Source organism: Aspergillus bombycis, assembly GCF_001792695.1.
Source record: "Aspergillus bombycis strain NRRL26010 chromosome Unknown contig00011, whole genome shotgun sequence".
In the NCBI taxonomy this organism is placed as follows: Eukaryota; Fungi; Ascomycota; class Eurotiomycetes; order Eurotiales; family Aspergillaceae; genus Aspergillus; species Aspergillus bombycis.
Genome location: NW_019170013.1, coordinates 229892 through 246153, shown reverse-complemented (window position 1 = coordinate 246153; position 16262 = coordinate 229892). Strand labels below are relative to the sequence as shown.

Here is a 16262-nt window from a genome sequence, read left to right as displayed (position 1 = left end):
TTCCACGACTATAAAGATTAGAACGAAGACGCATGTGTCCAGCTTGATTATACGCTATTTGTTGTCTAATTCTCGGTGAAGTACGAATAGTTCTTGCTTCATCTGTTGGCTTGCCTTTGTTATATCTTGCCTTTTCCTGTCTTCGACTTCTTCCATCTTCTCTTCCTCTGTTCTTTCAACGTTACCCTTTGCTTTCCACTATTTCTTCTTTCACGTGCATAGAAGGTGCGAACCGTTGACCATATTTTGCATTGGAGACCCAAGGTTCCATATTGTTGATCGAGTTCTGGTCGGGAGTACCCATCTTTTTTGTTCTTGCATATTTTTCAATCAAGGGCACGATGCAGCATAATAAACAGTCACCAGCCCTTTTCTTTTTCTTTTTTATTACTACTCTTTAGCGCTTCTTCATGTCTTGCAAGCTCTTACGATGTTCCGAGCCTTGCGACGCGGCCTAGATTATTGTTAACACCCCTTAGCTGCATTTGCTATATATATTATTATTCTTTTTCACATATGGCCACTGAGTAAAAGATTGATAGAGCTAAATTGAATTGACCATCAATGGCAGTCAGATCTCTTCAAAAGTTGAAGCCAAGGATCAGCTGCGCCTTACTTTTTCTTAGCAATTAGATTGATTTAAATGCGGAGTTATCGATAGCGTGTCACCACACGCGTTTCTCCCCTTCTTCCTGCCAACCCCCCCCCCTCGATCTCCGAGAGTGATCGCTCTTCACTTTGTTCTCACTCGTTCATAAAACAATTCCTCTGCAATAGTTCCTTACTCAAACAAATGCGCAATCGCCCCGAGACACGCCACACGCCCCAAGCCACTCGCCGGCCCGAGCCACTATGGTCACCCCTCGGCCGAAACCCGATTCGAGCTACGCATCGAACCGCTTGACCAGACAAAATTACCACGGAAAACCTCTGCTTTCGACTTTTCGGGATAAAGAAGCTCCTGAGCCTGTTACTAAGCTCGAGCCGGCCACAGATGATGAACCTGTGAGCTCCAGTGAGGAAGAAACGAGAAGCAATGCCAGCCGAGATGACGAGTTCGGGAATGAGAGCACGCCTCGTCGCTCAGGGCCGACTTTGGAGGAGAAACTAGCGGAGACTTCGAGAGACAATAGTGCATCACTACAAACCCCGCGAATAAAGAGAGGAATTGAGAGTCCGAGGCCTCAACGCTCGAGTCGAAAGAGGACGTTAAAAGATACAGTTCCCGTCGATGAGAGGGACAATGGCGATCCTTTTTCAGAGTGTGGCTGGTCTTCACAAACCCTGAAGAGGTCCAGGGCCGACTATGGATCCAAGAAGAAGCGCAACTCTGAAGTCTATTCCAGGAACTCGAGCACGCCTTTACAAACGGATTCGCCTTCATCTAGTCGACCGAAGCCGAAGTCGGCAGGCAATTCGCCGAATACTGAGAGAAAAATAAAGAACGTGGATACGGAATCCCAGAAGAATAATGGATTTAAGGTCCCCCAGGATATTGACATCAGAAGTCCGCCGTCTAAATCGCGCTCCTCCACCGAGTTCAAGGCTCCTCCCCCTCTTCCGAATGATATTGTCTCTAGCTCCTTTGCGCCCTCCTCTGCCCGAGAACCTGCTATCTTTGATTCAGATGACGACGATGCTTCACCACTTAGCTCCCCGCTTAGCGAGCTATCTGAGACCGGTTTACAAGAGGTACTATTTGATGATACGGACGATGCGCTGAAGCCGAAGGAGTCTTTATGTCCCTGGTGTAAGGAAGCTGTAGACCCAGAACTCTTGTTACGGTTTCAGTCACAGCCAAAACAGCGCATTCGAGAGCAGCAGCGGTTCTGCGATTCGCATAAGAAGACCGCGGCCGAGAAAGAGTGGCACGATAAGGGCTACCCAGCTATTGATTGGCATACGTTCGACGACCGGATCCATGTCTATTTTGATGATTTGGAGGGTCTCCTGGTCCCAGATAGCCAGTCTTATTACCGAAACATCCTAGACTCGACTTTAAAAGCCGGAAAGGCCAAGAACTTCCGGCTGACATTGGAGGGAGATGGGTTGGAGACGATCTCTTGCGGCTATTACGGTACTCGAGGCTCTGGTAAAATGTGAGAGTTCCTCTGGCACTTGCCCCGATTGTGATATATCCGAGACTAATGCAAGGGTTGGACAGGTTACAAGCGTTGACCACACGTTTCTCGCGCAAGCTACGCCGCCTGGCGGCCAGCGACCACATTGTGAAGTCGGCTGGCGTTGTGGGTTACGCACAAGCTGTGCTCGTGCCTGAATTAGCGGTCCGACTGGTCAAGGAAGACATGGGGGTTAGCGACGAAGCCGCTCGGCAGATCTTGCGCGATAGCATCGATATTGGTGAAAAGTTAAACTTCGCATTGAACGACAAGGTTCCGATTCCCGAAGAACTTGAGAGGCATTCAGTTGATGTGTAACTGTAGCCTCATGTTCTTCTTTGCTTGCTTGTTTGTTTGTTGATCTTCCCTTCCTGTTCGCATACTGTGTGTCTGGTCTTGATTGTATATAAGAGAAGCGTGGCACGTGATACCTCTTGTGTTTTGTGATTTCGACGATGTTGGTGAGGGAAGATTGCCTCATATACGCGACGGATGGCGTGCGATTCGTGGGTTTCAAATGTACGGACTTGATTTTTTCTTTGCCAGAGTAGCATGCAACGAACAAGGCGACCGGGTCGTCGCTTGTAGAGGAGCCGTGGTAGGAGTGATACAGTATGGTGTAGTAGTAACTTCAAGAATGGTAGTAGCATTGGATGTAGAGCTGTCAAACCGGGCGTTCGGCAAATACGGTAAAGTCACTGATGGGTGATAAGCTTTGAGCTCCGCTTTTGCTCCGGACTCCGCACGGGACCGATAAAGAGAACCCAATGACTGTCCATTACGTAGGGCTTCCGATTAGATAAAAAGCTGAGCCCTCCAGGCGCCCCCAAATCCTCTCGCCCTTTCTCCAACCCTGCATGGGAGCTGTCACACTGAACACGCGGATTGATCAATGCGAGCGATCGTCTGTTCCATGCCTGACCGCTGTTTCCTCCGATCCCCTCAATTCACTTAGTTGAACCATGCCCCCCGAGATGAGGGAGAAGTCCATGCCACATACCATGGCGCCCTCCGAATCCACACCCCTTCTGCAGGTGGTCAGCGTCGCTCCCCAGCGGCACCGGTACCCCCACCACAAGCTACGACAGTTCTGTAGCTTCACTCTCGGAACGCTGCTGGTGATCTCTCTGTTCTTGTTCCTCCTTCCCACGGCTGTCTTTCCACGGGAGCATGGCTCCATCTGGTCTTATCTCCCTGGAGCGCGTCCGTTTCCCCATAAAGCTTGGCCCCAGGGTCACGGCCTCAAATATGAGGAGCTGCAGGCAATTCTTCAGACGACTCCGTCCGCGGAGAAAGCACGGGAATGGAGCAGCTACTATACGGCGGGCCCTCATCTCGCCGGCAAAAACCTGAGCCAGGCGATCTGGACCGAGGAGCGCTGGCAAGAGTTTGGCATCCAGGACACTGAAATTGTGGCCTACGATGTCTACATCAACTACCCTCTGGACCACCGCCTGGCTCTGCTAAAGAAGTCCAAGGACCAGACTGAAGTTACGTTCGAGGCTACCCTAGAAGAAGACGTCCTAGAAGAGGATGGCACCAGTGGTCTGCCTGACCGCGTGCCTACTTTCCATGGCTATTCGGCCAGTGGAAATGTCACTGCTCCATTCGTCTACGTCAACTACGGCTCTTATCAGGATTACCAAGATTTGGTTGATGCCAATGTTAGTCTTGCTGGCAAGATTGCGATCGCCAAGTATGGCCACATCTTCCGGGGCCTGAAGGTGAAGCGCGCACAGGAGCTGGACATGGTGGGTGTGATCCTGTATGATGACCCGGAGGACGATGGTGAGGTTACAGAGGAAAACGGATACAAGCCGTACCCCGATGGTCCGGCCCGGAATCCTAGTGCTGTGCAACGGGGTAGCACCCAATTCCTGAGTAAGTCCCTACGGTGTTCATGTGCTAGATCGAGAACTAGTTGCAGTTGATTGACTATTTGGTGAATCAGGCTTTGCACCCGGCGATCCTACCACACCTGGTTGGCCATCCAAGCCCGGATGTGACCGTAAGGACCCTAGTGATGCAATCCCATCCATTCCTTCGATTCCAATCTCATACAAGGAGGCCATACCCTTTTTGAAGGCTCTTAATGGACATGGTCCCAAAGCAGCGGACTTCCCTAAGGGATGGCAAGGCGGAAAACTTGGCAGCAAGGGCGTTGAATATAACATTGGTCCTTCACCAGATGATGTGGTAATCAACCTGGACAATCAACAAGAATACGTTACTACCCCCCTGTGGAACGTCATTGGCACCATCAAGGGTGCTATTCCAGACGAGGTGGTCATTCTGGGCAACCACCGGGATGCTTGGATCGCTGGTGGTGCTGGAGACCCGAACAGTGGCTCCGCTGTCCTCAATGAAGTGATCCGCAGCTTTGGCGAAGCTCTTAAGGCAGGGTGGAAGCCATTACGCACAATCGTCTTTGCCAGCTGGGACGGAGAAGAGTATGGGCTGCTAGGATCAACAGAATGGGTGGAAGACAAGCTTCCTTGGCTTTCCAAAGCCAACGTTGCTTATCTCAATGTTGACGTGGCTGCCGCTGGAACTGTCCTTGGCCCTCGGGCGGCCCCGCTCCTGAACAGTTTAATCTATGAGGTTACTAGCCTCGTCCAGTCTCCCAACCAGACTGTTGAAGGCCAAACGGTTCGCGATGTCTGGGATGGCTACATCGCAACCATGGGTAGCGGTAGTGACTTCACTGCTTTCCAGGACTTTGCGGGCGTGGCCAGCCTTGACCTGGGCTTCGGCCGTGGCCCCAAGGACCCCGTATACCACTACCACTCCAACTATGACAGCTTCGACTGGATGGATCGATTTGGTGACCCTAGTTGGCTCTACCATGAAGCCTGCACTAAGCTCTGGTCTCTGGCGGCCGCCAAGCTGGTCGAGGCCCCTGTACTGTCATTTAGTGCGTCTGACTATAGTACTGGTCTCGGTCAATATTTGGAGAAGATCAAGCCCGGTGCAAAGAAATTGCCTGGCGGCGAATTTGACTTTGGGTCTCTGGACAGAGCAGTCGCCGAGTTCCAGGCTACGGCTAAGAAATTTGACGCCTATGCCGCTGACTTGACCGCCCAGCTGGATGAAGATCTTCCCTGGTATTTGTGGTGGAAGAAGGTTAGGCTCTATTTCCAGATCCGCGTGGTGAACGACAAGTACAAGGCCCTTGAACGGGCTTTCTTGTACGAACCCGGACTTGATGGGCGCCACTGGTTCAAACATGTGGTGTTTGCGCCCGGCCTGTGGACCGGATATGCGGGTGCGACGTACCCTGGCTTGGTGGAGAGTTTTGATGCCGGTGATGCGGCAAATGCCCAGGTAAGACAGAAAATACCCTGCTCAGCTCTTCATGACGACTCCGCTAACGTGAGCTTTTCATTAGAAATGGCGCTCTATCATTGTGGATCGCCTGGAAGCCGCTACGAAAGTGCTTCAATGATACAGATGATGGTTGGATAGATGACAGGAGAGAGCTGAGCTGAGAACATCTACCATCTTAGCTTCAGAACCAGTAGTATGGGGGCGAATGTGACGTAGCGTTGGTGGTTGGGAATATATATAGCAGCTGACCTCAGGATGCGTCGTCGTAGGACTTCAATGCAGAGTACTATACCGTCTCGGTCATGGTTGTAGATGCACGTTACAAGGATCTAAGCCTACGTATTACCCAGAGACGTCAGACAAAGGAATCAGAGGCTGTGGTCTTCAATACGTGATATAAAAGCGGAGTAAACGATCTCTGGACTCAAGAGGTCGGAAAAGAATCCGAAGCCCTTGCTGCATGGAGAGTCACGGGTCCAAGCGTGACTCTTGACTTGTTTTGATCGTCCTGATCCACCAGCCCGTCTCCAGTCTCCACTGCTGCGACTTTCTTTCTTTACGTACTATCTTCAATCGTTGCCGGTTTCACCTCTTCATCTCCGCTCTTTCGCGTTCGACTCCTCCCCTCTCTCTGTGTTTCTTTCCTTTCTTACAGCTGTCGACCCTGATCGACGGCCTATCAAAACCTCATTGATATACGATTTCGAACACGCCATTTGCCACGGCTCTTTATGCAGGAAAAACAGCCAAGGCTGCCGGTCCGGCAGCTAGTCATTCTCTGTAAGTCGATCGGCCAAATCCTTGTTGCTCGGTGCTATACTGATCGCGTGTCTCGTCACTTCTTGCGCTTTAAATAGCAATATGTCGCTTTGCTGAGCCTGGTACGTGCAGTGAACCTCAACTCGTCTTGCAGAGTTTTCCGATTCTAGCTATTAGATCGGTCAACGATGGCGCGATCAAGTGCTAAAATGATCTGTTCCCGTCCACAGTTGTTTTGACTTCTGTTTTGCCGTATCTTGTAGGCACCACCTTCATTCCCAGATAATATTGGCCCCCTTACCTTGTCCTTGTTTGGTTTGGTTGTCACTCAGTTCCTGAATCTGTTCGTTGGCCATGTCTATCTCGCAGATATCTGACTCCTGTGCAGCCGGAGATGATCGAATATGTAGGCGTCCCGAAGAATGAGGTCGCCAAATGGGTCGGCATCTCATCCGCCGCCACGTCCATCAGTCAGGCTATCATGGCTGTAACTTGGGGCACTGCCTCGGACCACTTCGGTCGCAAGCCGATCATCCTGTTGGGGTTGACCTGCACCATGATTATTTCTTTGTTATTCGGTTTCTCGCAAACCCTGGCATGGATAGTGGTCACCCGCGCACTGCTCGGGCTCATGAACGGTAACGTTGGCATTATCCGTACGATGGTAGCCGAAATGGTCCCAGAGAAGGAGCTGCAGCCCCGCGCCTTTAGCGTCATGCCTCTGGTGTGGACTATTGGTACTATCTTTGGCCCTGCTTTCGGAGGCGCCCTAGCACATCCGGTAGAGAAGCACCCGGGTATCTTTGGCAACTCGGAGTTTCTAAAGAGGAATCCTTTCATTTTACCTAACATAGCGTCTGCCATCCTCTTTATCATTGGTATTGCGACGGGGTTCTTGTTCTTACATGTAAGATGGCCGCATAGCTTATCAATGGGTAGTATCTAACATGATACAGGAAACGCTGGCGACGAAGAAGGACCACCGCGACTATGGCTTGGTATTGGGCAAAATGCTGACCAGTTGCAGTACTTCACGAGAGGAGAAAGCGCGGTACACAGGGCAGGACGATGAGAACACCCCTTTGCTGGGTGGGAACCCGCCCCAGCGGAAGAAAGCCCCGGTCAAACAACCGAGTTGGAAGGAAGTGTTCTCGCCGCAGTCCAGACTGGTACTCATAGCGTATGCCTTGATGGCACTGCACACGATGGCATTCGACTCACTTCTCCCAGTGTTCCTGCATACTCCTGTCCAGCAAATCCATGATAATCCGGATGTGCATCTGCCATTCAAATTCATAGGAGGGTTTGGCGTCGGTAAGTTCCTGAGAGATCATGATTGGTCCCCTATCTACCATCTAATTTCTTCTCTCAGATTCCCAAACGATTGGCTTATATTATACTCTTATTGGAATCATCGGGATGTTTCTACAATTCCTAGTCTTCCCAAGCGCCGCCAAGCGATTTGGTGTCCTCAATTGCTTGAAGGCCATGGTCCTCGTATTCCCCATTATTTACTTTGTAACCCCGTTCACTGCTTTGGTACCGGAGTCTCTGCGTCACGTAACAGTCTTCCTCCTCATGCTCTCAAAGCTCGCCGCGTCCATCTTCGGCTTCCCCTGCATTACGATCCTGCTGACCAACTCAGCCGCCAGCCTAACCGTGCTGGGGACCCTGAACGGAGTTGCCACGAGTGTCAGCGCCGTGGGACGAGCCGCCGGGCCCGCCATCTGCGGTGCAGCATTCACATTCGGCGTGAAGCAAGGATACATCATCTTTCCTTGGTGGATCCTCGCCATTTTCGGTGCTTTGAGCGCTCTCCCCATATATTGGACCGTTGAACCGGATGGATTCCAGGGCGACGACGCTGATGAGGAGGACGAACCACAGGAAACTGACTACGGGGCAGCTGATCACCGCCAGTCCCCTGAGGCCAGGACAAGCCACTAATCAGTTTCAACCCATAAGGTTTTATAAAAGTCTAGGCCACTTGTCTCGGTGTCTAGCAACAGCATTTAAGCTCAACAACCGCCCATCGCAGAACCGGGATTTCACGACCGAATATAGAAGTGATGATCATGAAAGACATGCAAGTGATGGCCATATAAATGAACGATAGTTGAATGTACCATTTCAGTTGTGTTAATAGAATGAAAGCTACATACGTTGTGTATCTACTTCTACTTAGTACTAGTATATACTGTAGTACTACTAGTAGTAACTATCCTCCTGTGGAGACCCATTCATTGACCAATCATAGAAAACATAATCCACCCAGCAAGCTGCCATCTCGGAGCTTTCCCCCAGCCAAGCTTATCTCCGATGCCATACGATCATAACACCATCCCATCCCATCCCATCACCTCATCCTCCATCCCTCTTCCATACAATCCCCTCCACAACAACCCCTAAAAAAAAGAACTGAAAAGCAATCAACCCTCAAAATGGTACTTCCACCTCCACCCCCACACCCCCTACATCTCAACCAACCAAACTAACAACACCCAACAGTCCCTCGAAACCAACTCCGCCCTCTCCCTCTCCATCCTCACCTCCCTCGGCGGAGTGATCGGCTACGCGCGCACCGGCTCCGTCCCCTCCATCGTAGCCGGTCTCTCCGTCGGCGCCCTCTACCTCTACAGTTTCCAGCGTCTCCGCTCGGGCCAGGCTTACGGCGACGAACTGGGTCTCTTGGCCTCCATTGTCCTGAGCGGGAGCTCCATCCCGAGGGCTATTAAGACCCGCAAGCCGGTGCCTATTGGGTTGAGCTTTGTGGCTATTTATGGGCTTTTGGTTTTCGGGAGGGCTGTTCTGGGGAAGAATTGAGTTTGGTTCTACTGTCCCAGTTATTGATTGATTAATTTGGAGGTTGTTGTAGGGTCGTGGTGTGTAGTGGTAGTTGTATGATTATACCATTTGGGACCTTTTTTTGTCTCTCTCTTTTTCTCTTTTTCTCTTTTTCTCTTTTTCTTCTCTAAATGTAATTTGATTGATGTTTGTGCTTGGTCATTCATTACATGGGGTTGTTCTTTGGTCTTAAGATGATACAACTGAACTATCCGAGATTTATTTGCAAATGGATGATTGCCTACCTTCACCAGAACTTACAGTTAAGTAGACCGGTTCGGACCGACGGCAGTAAAAGAAACGCATTGCGCGAAGATCAGCTCCTTCAGTAAAGTTCGACGACCAACTCACCAACACTTATCGTCGCTCATGTCGCGTAACCATGGCGTGGGGGGCGCACGGTCAAAGAAAAAAAAAATAGCCACGGTGGACATGCATGCGATGCCTGCTGCAAGGCCCGTGTATGCAAAGGCCGCCAACTACTGATAGAAGATCAGGGTAGGACGCAGTAAAGCATGACCAGAAGATGGATCATCAAAACGTGTATCTAGAATTTTGACATGCAATCGAACTTAGCTGGATTTTTGTGGTCCATCCCTGTCCGTTGACCTCACGAGTCTTTTGCGCTCCATCGGGCCGAACTTCGAGACAGTCGGTTATCTCCTGTCGCCAGCCATTCTAGTTCTTCGGTAGAGAAATTAATCCGTCGCGTCGAATACGGTATCTGGACCCCGTTCGGCCCCCGTTACGGCCGCAGGAACTTGTTCTTGGAGCGCCGTTTCCCCTAAACGATCGGGAACGAATGCGTACCTGGGCAGTTTCGCCATCTTTTCCTCCGGACTGGTCTCATTGTCAGAATACACCAATCTTGACTGTTTGGATTTGTCCTTCTTGGTGGGCTTCTCTTCTGTGGCAGGCGCAGCGCTTGCGGCTGCTTGGTCTGCTTCTTTGGCGGCACCGGAGATGAGGTCGTCGACAGACGATGAGAACGGTGTGGCTTCGGCTCCTGGGGGCTTCTCGCCGTTAGCAGCGCCAGCAGTGGTACCGGTGGCCGGAACTGGATGGCCCATGTGCATTTGCTGTAGCTGATAGGCATTGACCTGTGGAGCACCCACGGCAGGCCGTTGGGGCAGGCCGGGGACGGCCGGCAAGCTCCCAGATCGTTGCGCAAATGCGGCAGCCTGTGGGGGTGTGTTGGTTTGAGGAGTTGGTTGCTGTGGTTGCTGTGGCTGCTGTGGAGGGAAAGGCGGTGGTGTTCCGTAAGCTGCGCCGGTCTGACCGGGGGTGCCTTGGAATGATTGCGGGGAGTATCCCGCTGGAGTATACTGCGCACTAGGAGGGAATTGCGATTGTCCACCAGGGGAGAAATTCTGGTAGACCGGACTGGCTGTTTGTTGATAGGGAGAGCCCGCACCTCCGTACGGCTGAGGATATGTGTACTGTGAGTTTGGAGCCGCTGTCGAGGGTGACTGGCTCTGCGTCGCCGTCGTTAGCGTCAGAGAACGTTGAAAAGCCAAATCTACTCAATCAAACTTACAAAGGAACCCGCGTTCTGTGTTTGTCCTGCGCCAACAGGGGTCACGTCACCGCTGCTTCCGCCGGTAAGAGCCTCGGCCTTTTTGGCTTTATGTTCTGCCAGTCGCTTTTTCAGATCCGATACATTTTCAAGTTTCGGTCTCTTCGCTGGCTGTCCGCCAACGCCTGCGCCAGGAGGAGGGTTACCAGTCTGGGCCTGTCGCTCCGCCTCGGCTTGGTGGAACTGTGTTACGACCCGCTGGTTGTGAGTCTGGATGATATCGTCGGGGACACCTTCCATGCCGAAGATCTCAACGTCAAGAGTTTGCCGGTTAGGAAGCGCATTATCAACAGCCGATAACTGTTCCTTATGTACTTGACTCATATGTACCGACAATCCTGTTCGCGCGGCGTTAGACTCGGTCCATCAAAATAGAACGGAGAAAGATATCACGACCCACCTCCAGCAGTGTTCAACCTTCTCCCACACCTCTCGCATTTGAAATGCTTCGCCTTCTGATGCGATATGAGGATTTTAAGATCATCGAAATCACGTTCGCAGTAGTAGCACCATGGGCGAGCTAAAAGCTCATCCAGGGTGGGTCCACGTCTCTTCTTTCCCATGGTGACTGTGGCTTCTTAAGCGGGAGGGTATGCGATGTCCGATTGACGATGATGGTGGATGCGCTGCCGGAGATTGTCGACGCGTTGGCGGCCAGGCGCCGGTGGTGGAACAACTGTCGTGCCTTGAGGTGAGGCTTGCCTTGTCACGTGCAGATCAGATTTATCTGGGTGTTCCTTCCTGTGACGTATCTGATACTAGCGCAATACTTGGGTGGTATTCACGTGATGATATGGGCGCATCTTGGATCTGTACTCTTGAGATGGACTGTGGCTTACTAGAGACCAGTGATTTTTTTGAAACAATATTTACTGAATATGCATTGACACAACCAACAGGAAAGACCACTACCTTATATCACAAATCACCATTGTACATTCCAGCACACTAGGATTTTTTGAGGCCCAAACACCTGAGGCTTATAGCTCAAGCCACATCCAGCCAATTCAACAAGATCGTCTCGGTGGCGCAATTGGTTAGCGCGTCTGACTGTTAATCAGGAGGTTGTGAGTTCGATCCTCACCTGGGACGGCGATTTCTTTTTGGATCTACAGTTATCCCAATTTTTTTTTATCAGTCCCCCTTCTTTTTTTTTCGTCTCCGAGGAATCAAGCGACAATATGGTAGCTACGCTACGTGGAGTTATTTGCCGTTCCTAGAAAACATGTAGTGTCAGAATGTAGCGCTATTTAGGTCTAAACCATGGATAGGGTATTTTCACTGCCATGTATCATCGAACGCCCAAGCCATACATACATTGGTCAGGCGGGATGCGAGGCTCATCATACGACACCGGTCCAGAACCAGCCTCTGCTGCTGAGTACCCTGTCTTTTATCGGAACCCTACTAGTGTCGTCCAATGCCACAGCCAGTGGTACTAAGAGATCGAACAGGGTTACCCAGCCAAATCCAGGGCAATGCCGCTAGCTTCGGCATTGCTCAGCACGTGTCTTTAGCATGGGTCCTTTACAGGGGACAGTGTCCACTAAATCTGTTCCGGTTCTGGGCCCATCTTTGGGCTCCAGAGGCCGTTCTTCTATGTCCAGGTTGGCTGGCCAGAATTGACGTCGGAGATGTCAGGAGCCAAAGGTTTGCGGGGGTTCACAATACTACTGTGCCGGATGTACTCCGTAGAAATCAATCCCCTAATCCGTCCCGTATGGAGTTCTCTCAACCCGTCGGATAACAGAAGCGACGGCCTCCGAGTGCAACGCTGGTGCAACTCCACGGTGATGAGATGAGGAGATGGGTGGGTACATGGTCCCTTTAATGTTCAGTATATGTGTGCATCGTTTCTCAATCGTAATTTACGGATATATAACCCCGGTAAACATTTTGTGGCGGCTACATCTAGACTAAATCCATGGAATACAAAGTAGTGGATATGGCGTCCACATTCAGACATACGAGTCCTACCTCGAATCTTGTGCCCTAAAATAGCATTCGTGATGCGTACAAGTTCGGTTTGGGTCGTACGAAATGCGGCCACTACCGTTGTATACATAGAACAAGAACGCTATAGCAGTTGGCATATTTGTAACATAGAGAGTTACCCAGTTGGAGGCGACTCTACCTGTGGCTCGTGCTAGTAAGAATAGCAGAGAGGTGTCAGATGTATAGGGAGAAGGACTTGAAGACTTTCCGTGCAGAACCATGGAATTGTTTCGCAGTAGACATGCTGACGTCAATACACAACCTCAACGGTCTTCAACTGACAGCATGTTCGAATCCTTCTCCTGTCCTAGTGGGGGGTTAGTTTCCTTGGCAATGCAGCATTGGAGGAGGGGGGAATTGAAGTTCATGTTGCTGCCTATGTTTGGGGTCTGGATACATAGACCGACACGTCTGTTGAAAAGGGGGAAGCAATTGCGCGATAGGGGCTGATTATGAACCTTGGTGAAATATAATCACCATCGTTATCGAGTCTGATACTGTTTCTTTTGTTTTCTGGTCTTTTCTCTTTGCCGGTCGTTTTTATTTTTTATTTTTTATTTTAGTTATTTAATTTAATTTTTTATTTTTTCGGGTGTCCTCTTGCTGTTTTAGGGCTCTGTTTCTGTTTATCTAGTGGGTCCTCCAGTCTCCACAGCTGGTAACTATACATAGTAAAAAAGAGGTATGTTGCACAGGGATGCCGGCAAATGTGTCCGCTCATATCAACTGGCTGGTTCGACGTCTTTTCTTCGAGGTAGAAGAATAGGGGGGCCGAGGACACTCTGGGGATACGATACGGGAGACCTATCTCGCATCCCAAAGCTCCAATATGTAGAACGACTGGCTAATCTGATAATTGGACAAAGCGGGTTTACTACGCAGCCATGACGCGGCCTCATCCCCATATCTTCCCATCCAGCCAATGCCACTAACAAAGTCGAGATTCCTCGCGGTACCTGTGCTGATAAGGGCGTGCTACTGGTGGAATTGCCGCGATAAGGAGGATCTGGAAGACGGTGTATGTCGTGGGCAGTGTTCGGTGTGGGATGCCTTGAATTCCAAGAAATTTTATAGGACGTGTGTTTATTGTTATGCACGGAAGCACGGAAAGATCAAAACTGCAGCGAGGAACGGCCCCTCTCTCTCTCTACGAGTAATACTTAATCATCGTAAAGCCGTAGCGCCTCATGAGTGGCCCGATCAAAGCACTAATCGGCAGTGCTAAGGTCCACAAGGCTTTCCATGGCAGCAGCAACGAAGTGTGTCTTAGTTTAAGGCTATTTAATGACTTGCCACCAAGTAACTGAGCACGCGACTGGGATAAAATCCAATGGACCCGCTGATCTGGCATTCCAGATCCCTTCATATCTGCTGGACGGTCCCAATTTCTTCGGTGATTGAAGATTACTTCTCCTAAAAGCCTCCTTCGTCACCACACGATATCTATACCTCGATTTGCTCGCTACGACACTGATTTTGCCGATCTCGACCTAGATCCATCCCCCCCCCGGGCGCATATCGGATTTCTGACGAACTTCCGTCCTTCCCGCACCAGCAACCCCGGCCGACCTTATAAACGCCCTGTGCGACCGGTACCACTTGGGCATGCAGGCTTATTCCTCATTGGACTGAATTAGTAAAAGGGAATATCAAAAAATATATATATAAAAAAAATACAGTCAATTGCAAAACAATAAAGCAACTATCGGAAAAGAGTGAAGTTGGAGGAAATCTTGAGATACACCTCTCGTTCTCTCACCCGCAATGTGGATTTCCACATCCCGGTGGCTTCCTGGTCTCTACGGGCTCGGGTTCGCCGTGGGAGCGTTGGCCATTTCCGAGACCGACCCCGATTTCAAAAGTGTACGGACGAAGTTTGTCAAGGACTATAGCGGCACAGGTCCCAGTGAACCGGCGACAGAGAAATACTTCCGTAAGTGCTGCTTATCCGAGAAATTCCAAGCGACTGCTAACCAGGTCAATAGACGAGTCTAGGTAAGGTTTTGCAACGTGATCGGTTTCGCTTTCTCTAGGTTCTCTAAACTAACTTGTTCGACGATAGTTTCCACTATCACTATGATGGAAGGTATGCTTTTGAGTTCTTTGTTCCGGGTTGGCGCATGTACTAAAGTTTGTCATTGGCAGGTACGCCGACGAAGAGCTTTCGGAGGAAGAGACGCTGCCACACCTATCCCAACTCATTCGAACATACCTGTCCACCATGGCCGATATGGGCGCTGAAACATGGATAATGCACGGGACTCTTCTGGCGTGGTGGTGGAACCAAAAGGTAGCGTGAGACCATGGGATATTAAGACACAAGGCGTTTCCTGACGGCGGCTAGATCTTCCCATGGGACAATGATATCGACGTCCAGATTTCGGAGCCGACCATCCATTTCCTTGATGAATATTACAATATGACGGAGCACCATTTCGATATCCCAGGCGTCGAGGGCGGGCGAACCTATTTACTCGAGATTAACCCGAACTACGTTTTCCGTTCCGTCGAGGACAAAAAGAACGTGATTGATGCCCGGTGGATTGATACCTCATCGGGATTGTTTATCGATATTACTGCAGTGCGTCCGGACGATGATAAGAGGAAGAAAGGCGACACCGGAGCTTTAATGTGCAAAGACAAACATCATTTCGATGTAAGTAGCTTGCGCTCAGGGTCGCACGCCAGCATGACTGATTTTTATCCAAGGAAAATGACATCTTCCCGCTCCGGAATAGTCGCTTTGAAGACTTCCCAGTTAAGATTCCTTTCGAATACGTCAAGCTTCTTGAAGAGGAATATGGATCCAAAGCCTTGACCGCCACGGATTTCCAAGAGTACGTTTGCGCCATTTTCCTTCTGACTGTCTAGTTGCTGACATCCACTTCGTAGTCACCATTCAATGAAGAAACTCTAGTTTGGGATCCAGTTTCGTATGTCATCCTTGGTGAAGTGCTTGATGGACTTCTTGCTTATACTGTGCGCAGGAAACGAAAGCGGTCGCTGCGACGACGAGGCACGGTCGAGCTTCCCGTTCGAACGACGCCTCTCAAATATAAGATGACATGATGTTGTCAACGCCAACAAATACCTTTCATATTCGCCCGACGAGCTATATACCTTCACTCGATTTACCTTGTAATCATGACGACGTGAACCTGCATTGGATTCGGCAAGAATCCCCCATCATTTCACCGGCGTTTCTGCTATTTAGGGTTGTGCATTCTTCCGGCATGGGTTGCACTTGGCGTTCGGTTCTTATAGCACATATTTGGCCATATTTGCTTCTTATCGAAGATTCCTGCGGATGCGCTTTATATATGTGGATATCCTGGGGCTTGGTACACACATACTCTCGAGCCTCATTGTGTGGGTTGGTGTCGATATGGTTGATTAATGGATGTACATGATATATATATATATATATACATACGGTACTGGATAAATATCTTCTTTGTGTGTCTGACGGTCGACACCAGTGACCGCGACCACTTCGGAACATGATTTCATTTGCTACTCTCAATCGTTGACTTGGAAACCCGATCAATAGAACAGCAAACATCCCGGGCCATGAGGATGCTGTTTGCTTGAAGCTTGAGTTGTCCACAATACGAGCGGACAAATCATGTCGAGTTTGTGGC

General features: G+C 50.2%; 5 protein-coding genes across 5 annotated transcripts; 4 read left to right on the top strand and 1 right to left on the bottom strand.

The window, feature by feature from the left end:
- Window positions 1-852: 852 nt before the first annotated feature.
- ABOM_002316 (RTC4 family protein) lies at window positions 853-2438 on the top strand (the record flags this gene model as incomplete). Its single annotated transcript, XM_022529446.1, has 2 exons — window positions 853-2099; window positions 2165-2438. 2 exons carry the CDS (start codon window positions 853-855, stop codon window positions 2436-2438), a joined length of 1521 nt encoding a protein of 506 aa, XP_022392816.1.
- Window positions 2439-3082: 644 nt separating this feature from the next.
- Window positions 3083-8153, top strand: ABOM_002315 (glutamate carboxypeptidase; the record flags this gene model as incomplete). Its single annotated transcript, XM_022529445.1, has 6 exons — window positions 3083-4001; window positions 4072-5444; window positions 5509-5553; window positions 6595-7113; window positions 7163-7520; window positions 7579-8153. 6 exons carry the CDS (start codon window positions 3083-3085, stop codon window positions 8151-8153), a joined length of 3789 nt encoding a protein of 1262 aa, XP_022392813.1.
- Window positions 8154-8647: 494 nt separating this feature from the next.
- On the top strand, window positions 8648-9029 carry ABOM_002314 (TMEM14 family protein; the record flags this gene model as incomplete). Its single annotated transcript, XM_022529444.1, has 2 exons — window positions 8648-8650; window positions 8715-9029. 2 exons carry the CDS (start codon window positions 8648-8650, stop codon window positions 9027-9029), a joined length of 318 nt encoding a protein of 105 aa, XP_022392814.1.
- Window positions 9030-9748: 719 nt separating this feature from the next.
- ABOM_002313 (putative C2H2 finger domain protein) lies at window positions 9749-11189 on the bottom strand (the record flags this gene model as incomplete). The annotated part of the gene is made up of 3 exons (XM_022529443.1): window positions 9749-10525; window positions 10588-10964; window positions 11027-11189. 3 exons carry the CDS (start codon window positions 11187-11189, stop codon window positions 9749-9751), a joined length of 1317 nt encoding a protein of 438 aa, XP_022392819.1.
- Window positions 11190-14385: 3196 nt separating this feature from the next.
- ABOM_002312 (putative mannosylphosphorylation protein (Mnn4)) lies at window positions 14386-15690 on the top strand (the record flags this gene model as incomplete). The annotated part of the gene is made up of 7 exons (XM_022529442.1): window positions 14386-14554; window positions 14607-14616; window positions 14684-14707; window positions 14767-14911; window positions 14966-15277; window positions 15331-15462; window positions 15514-15690. The coding sequence occupies 7 exons, from the start codon at window positions 14386-14388 to the stop codon at window positions 15688-15690; spliced, it is 969 nt and encodes a 322-aa protein (XP_022392820.1).
- Window positions 15691-16262: the final 572 nt, after the last annotated feature.